This window comes from Siphateles boraxobius, unplaced genomic scaffold (genome assembly GCF_051911475.1).
Source record: "Siphateles boraxobius isolate OS27281-9 unplaced genomic scaffold, OSU_SipBor_1 41, whole genome shotgun sequence".
Classification (NCBI taxonomy): Eukaryota; Metazoa; Chordata; class Actinopteri; order Cypriniformes; family Leuciscidae; genus Siphateles; species Siphateles boraxobius.
Window position 1 is genome coordinate 4219001 of NW_027509042.1, and position 6000 is coordinate 4225000.

At 36.1% G+C, this 6000-nt stretch overlaps 1 protein-coding gene across 7 annotated transcripts in view; it reads left to right on the forward strand.

The window, feature by feature from the left end:
* Positions 1-6000, forward strand: part of ptprt (protein tyrosine phosphatase receptor type T) — a 316287-nt gene that overhangs the window by 237563 nt on the left and 72724 nt on the right. For 3 of the 7 annotated variants that reach the window (XM_077197876.1, XM_077197874.1, XM_077197878.1), the window contains one exon: positions 4984-5016. The exons of the other annotated variants lie outside the window; for them this stretch is intronic. In XM_077197876.1, coding sequence (XP_077053991.1) covers positions 4984-5016 — 33 coding nt within the window. The remainder of the gene's footprint in view (positions 1-4983; positions 5017-6000) is intronic. 7 annotated transcript variants of the gene reach the window in all.

Consider the following 6000-nt stretch of genomic DNA (forward strand, 5'->3'; position numbering starts at 1 on the left):
AATGGAAAGTCCTTTAAAACATTGATATCCATGAAAGTCATTATATAATTTGCACATTGTCTAATAGTAGGAGGGCAGTAGTGAATATACAGGTGCTGGTCATATAAATAGAATATCATCAAAAAGTTGATTTATTTCAAGAATTCAACTTAACAGGTGAAACAAATATATATTATATAGACTCATTACATGCAAAGTGAGATATTTCAAGACTTTATTTGTTATAATTTTGATGATTATGTCTTACGGCTTATGAAACCCACAAAATCTAAATCCCAGAAAATTAGAATATTACATGAAATCCAGTGTTGTGCTAGTTACTAAGATATAGTAACTAGTTACAGTTACTAGTTACTTCATTCAAAAAGTGACTCAATTACTTTGTTGATTACTTACACCAAAAAGTATTGCATTACTGTTAAAAGTAACTTTTTAGTTACTTTAAAAAAAACATTCTTTAATGTTCCCATTGATGTTCTTTTATGTATTATGGTCTACACAAACACAAAATTAATTAATTAAAGTAATTTTTAAACACTATTTTATTTAAGTCTGACCAGCACAAACTGAATATATCGCAAGGATTTCTGAGGTGACTCGCTATGCTGACTCTCGATCTTCGCATTAGACGCGCCAGAGAGAAATGCATATTTCATACGGATTACATAAGCAGACAGCAGTCTGTAGTCTGTTTTCTTTCGTTTTGAATTGTTCTGTTTAAAAGTAGACATGTCTGTGAGGCAAGTAGGTTACCTTATACGCCGAGTTTCGGTTCATTTATGAGACGAGCTCCAGTTCACGCGCTGGCGCCTCCGTTTCGTGATTATCTATCGTCTGCTACATTTATTTCTTATTTATTAAATCCAGGCAATTGGTTGATGAAACATTGATTAAAATTAAAACTAAAATAAGCATATTTTAGTGCCGCTTTCAGAGCGCTCACGTACGGAGAACTGTCACGTCCGTAACATTGTTTCTTCCTCATAAGTGCGAACACAAAAAATAAAATAAAATAAAATAAATATTTTGTTCTGTGGAGACTGAGAACCAACCCTTCTTCATCCGGTGGGTAGTATTACTTTGGTTTGCGCTGTGTAATTCACAGAATTACAAAAAAATATTTTAGGCCTATAAAATTCAGCCCGTATAAATGTGCATTATCTAAGCTTAGAAAATGGACAAAATTCATTTGATTCTAATCATAATGTAACATTATTGTGAAATTGATTTCTTTATAGGCTATTTGCTATTAGTATAGTAAATCCTTATGTTTTTATCCAACTAGGCTATGTGTGGGACTTATGTAAAATACGGGACAAATCGTTTCCCTTATTGATTTGATACGGGACGCATCATTTTACTTGTAAATACGACAATTCCGTATTTTAAGGGACGGGTGGCAAGCAGTCCTACCACCAATCCTACAATGCGTCGCTGCTGCAAACAGGTTAGGCTGTAGGCTACACTTCAGCCACAATTAATTAATTAAAAAAGGTAACGGACAACGCACCATATGGTAACGGTAACGGAGTTAATTTATTTAAAAAGTAATGCGTTAAAGTATGAGTTACTGTCAAAAGTAACTGCGTTACAGTAATGCGGTACCAGTAACGCGTTACTGCCCAACACTGATCAAATCACACAGTAATTACACAGGAATACCATGGTCATTGAACCAGGTTTTGGTTATTTTGGCAGTGTGGGCAGGTGCAAATCCTGCTGGAAAATGAAGGAAGCATATCCATAAAGCTTGTCAGCTGAAGGAAGCAGGAAGTGCAATGAAAATGTCGTGGTAAACGGCTGTGTTGAGTGGACAGCATAGTGGACCAACACCAGCTGATGACATGGCTCCCCAAACCAACACAGACTGTGGAAACTTCACACTGGACTTCAAGCATCTTGGATTGTGTGCCTCTCCATTCTTCCTCCAGACTCTGGGACCTTGGTTTCCAAATCAGAAAAGAGGACTTTGGTCCACTGTGCTTTATTAAATCCAGAGTCAACGCAGCCGTCTACCAGGACATTTTCAGAGCACTTTATGCTGACTTTATTTTCCAGTAGGATTTGCACCTGCCCACACTGCCAAAAGAACCAAAACCTGGTTCAATGACCATGGTATTCCTGTGTAATTACTGTGTGATTTCATGTAATATTCTAATTTTCTGGGATTTTGATTTTGTGGGTTTCATAAGCTGTAAGCCATAATCATCAAAATTATGACAAATAAAGTCTTGAAATATCTCACTTTGCATGTAATGAGTCTATATAATATTTTAGTTTCACCTGTTAAGTTGAATTCTTGAAATGAATCAACTTTTTGATGATATTCTAATTATATGACCAGCACCTGTAGATCTCCCCCGGATCCCACTGTGACCATTAGTTTTCTTCATTGCATAGGGTCCGCACTCATGCTGCTATACTCAAATAGCTGATTAAGTTGACCACGTCTTTATGCATATTAGCCTAAACCTAGGACTTTTTTTGGTTTTGTTTTTTTACCTGTTGGATTGTTCACAAGGACAAGGCGATCACAGGGAGCTTAGAGTGCGTGGCACATTGCCAATACAAGCCACAGTCAGAAATACAATAGTGGTTAAAACCACCAGCTAAATCATTAAGCTCTAATTACCATGAATTGTAAAGGAGTGCTTGACAGCACTATTGTTAATGCATCACTGTCTAGAGCAGTTTGAATTGAAACTTAATGATAGATCTCGCTATTAAAAGAGCAGGAATCAAAAGGTTAGCCATGATTGGCCTTAGTAGGTGTTCATCTTCCACAGCCGATGAAGGAAGGGCACTTTTGCTATTCATAAGGCAGAATCTTGAAGCTTGAATATTACAATAATAGCTTGTGCTTTTTGTCAGTTTTTTGATGTGTGGGAGTCATAGTAGCAGAAGTAATATGCAAATACAAAAGTTCTACAAGTCTGGATTCACACAAATAGCTCAGACTGTGGTTGGTTTGAAAACTTTACAGATATCATGCATACATTTAGACACAAATGTATTGTAGCATGTGAGCTGCTTCCCTGTCAGCTATCTATGTAGGCAGCTTCCTTTTAGGGCATTCGGTTAAAGTTTATGTTTAAGCGTTGCTGAGCTAGCAAAAACAAAAATACACAGCACATGCACGTGTTGGATAAAACATTTTAGTAACTTTTAAAGGTAGTTTTAAGCACACTTTTAAGTACCTTTCTGTACTAGTGAAAGTCTAGTACATCAGGCAGTGTTGCAATTCTGCATCTCGTTTTCCACCTCTATTCAAATTCAGAAATTCAGTTGGAATTTTAAAGGCTTTCTTAAATCAGCAATGATAATGTCAGATATGTGTTAATTTTCTAATTATCATGCAACAATGTCATCTATGTTCATTTTGCTGTTTAAAAGATCAGCCATGTTAATAGATAAAACATTTTTTGTTTTCAAATAGGTTGAGGTGAATTTAGGGAATTAGGGAAGCAGCTCACGAGGATGTGGAACCAATTCTAGGCCACAAGAATGTAGCATCCGAGAACTCAAGAATTCAATTTGCAATGATTGTAGATGTCTACTCTTTAGTTGCTCACTAATGCATTTTGTATTCGGGAAAAAAGACTAAATTGCTTATCCCTCAACTTCTTTTGATCATTCATATTTTAGCCACTGACACCAGCACTTAAGTCAGGCGATGATGTTTCATGAATTGCAGCATTTTATATGTCTTTCAGTCACCATGAATTATTTCTGTGGCGTCAAAAATGCTTGCAAGCTCATAAGTTATGCTTTTTTATCTCTCAGAGCTTGTGTAAAGCATGTTTTTTTAAAGGCAGGGGAGATGGACTTCATTTTTAAACTAATAACACAAGGATGAATGGAGTGGACAGGCTGAGTCTAATGGCAAATTGATGTTTTACTTCTTGGTAATAAAATGTCCCCTCAGGCATCTTTGACCAAGCCTAGGATAGATTGTAATTAATAATGGATGGCTCGCATATCTTTTCAAAGTTGGAACTGTGTGTCTCTTCTTGCATTGAGTCACAGGAGATTTGGCTCTGATCGCGCTCAGTTTGGATACCTAAACATACTCAACCTGAAAGAACATGCATTGAGGATGGTACTCCATAAAGTCTAATGTGCTGTTTCACATTTCTGCCTGTGCAATACGCCATATTTTTCCTTGTCTCACAAAAGCTGTCAAGTTCAGGTCTAGGTCACATTTCAATCCAAATCAAAGTTTTTGTTTTTTTTAATGAAAGAAAGCCTATTATGGGCTATTTTTGCACTGTGACAATTATCATGACAATTAAAAACATTTTCCTTCGAATTTTCCTTTCTCATTATGGTGATTGTCATTAGATTTGTACTCATTTTTAAATACTTAAGAATTCATTAGCACTTTACCATTATCATGATGCATACATTCATATTTGAAGAGCAGGGCACACACATAATACATTTTATATATGTATATATTAATATTTGTTCTCCATATTCATATCATAATCAGAATTTCAGCTTAGTTAAAAAAAATCTTAATTGACATGAAAGGTCTTTATTTTTTCTTATGATTTTGGGGAGAAATGTGACCCAGACATGTTCTTGGCACTTCAAAACCAACCTCACATGGTAATATCAGATGTATACCATTTTCCATTTTTAAGGTATACTGGCTGTAGTGCTTTTTTTTTTTTTTAAGTAGATGTATAACATTCGCTAAGCTGAAACATTTATATGTGAGACATGGGACAACATAACATTTCCATCTCAGCACTCAAGCTTCTCCATTTCAGCTAGAGTCAAACCTCAGTGAGTTGCATGCAGCACAACATATACACTCACTGTTTGGCCTACCACACAGGAAACCTTCAGATGCTGTATTATTTGCTGTGAAGTATGAAGAGGTGATGTTAGTCTGTGTGCGTGTGTGAGCGTATGTTACTTAACCTCTAAAATCATACCCTGTCTTTTATTTCTTCTCCTCTGGGCTTCGTCTGCTAGAGAAATCCACACCTGGAGAACTCTAAGTGTGGGGTATTGTATGTTTAATTCTAGCCACAGTACGCATCCTGAGCCCATTCGCACCATTCTGTTTCATTTGATCCCATTTGTGTCGTGTTATACACGTATCTTCATTTATTTTACTTTTTTTAGCTTGTATTTGCCATTCACATTTTGGCACATGCACGGAATCTATCATCTTGGTTTGTTTGTATTAGTGATTAAATATAAGCTCTATTCACAAACCTAGTGAGCTGCCTCAATGCCTACTGCCTACTTAGCCACCTGCCGTCTAATACAACTGATTTGGAACACGCTGTACATATGCAAAAACTCCATGCGTCATACAGATTGTTTATTTCAATAGAATTTACCATGCAAAACACTAAATTGCCTAAAATAGCTTATATATTTTATTCAAAACTGAAAACTACCAGTAAAAAGATTTGAGATTTTTCTTGCGTCAACTCTATGTTAGATTTATTTTTTAATGAGCTCATGATGCATTTTGGGTTTGCATTGAATATATACCTAGAGGTGAAAGATACATCAATGACTCATTAAAAACAAGGAGTCTCATAAGGCAGCATCTTTTGAGCATCTATGATGCCTTAAAAAGCTTACTCCGTAGGCAGTTCACTTGGTTTTGGAGCAATTGTGGTTGTTGGTGTTAATTGTGAAAGTATTACGCTTTTGCCCGGTATCAATGTGGCCTGTGTTTAATGTGTTTTTCTGCATTCTCACTCTTATTTTAATTGCTTGTTGTTGTGCATTGTCGCTGTTAAATGTTAGAGAAATCTGCAGTGATTTGTGCCGGGAAAATTTAAGGGCGGTTCAAATGTCACTACATTAGCATATTAAAATAAGTTTAATTTCTATAGCGAATCCTGTTGCCTGTTAGATCACCTTCTCATAAATAGCATTAACATGTGTCCCATGGTGCAACAATTACAGTGAAAAGGGCACTTCATTTGCTCTTGTTCGTTTGGAGAGTGGCTTCAAACGACACTTTATACC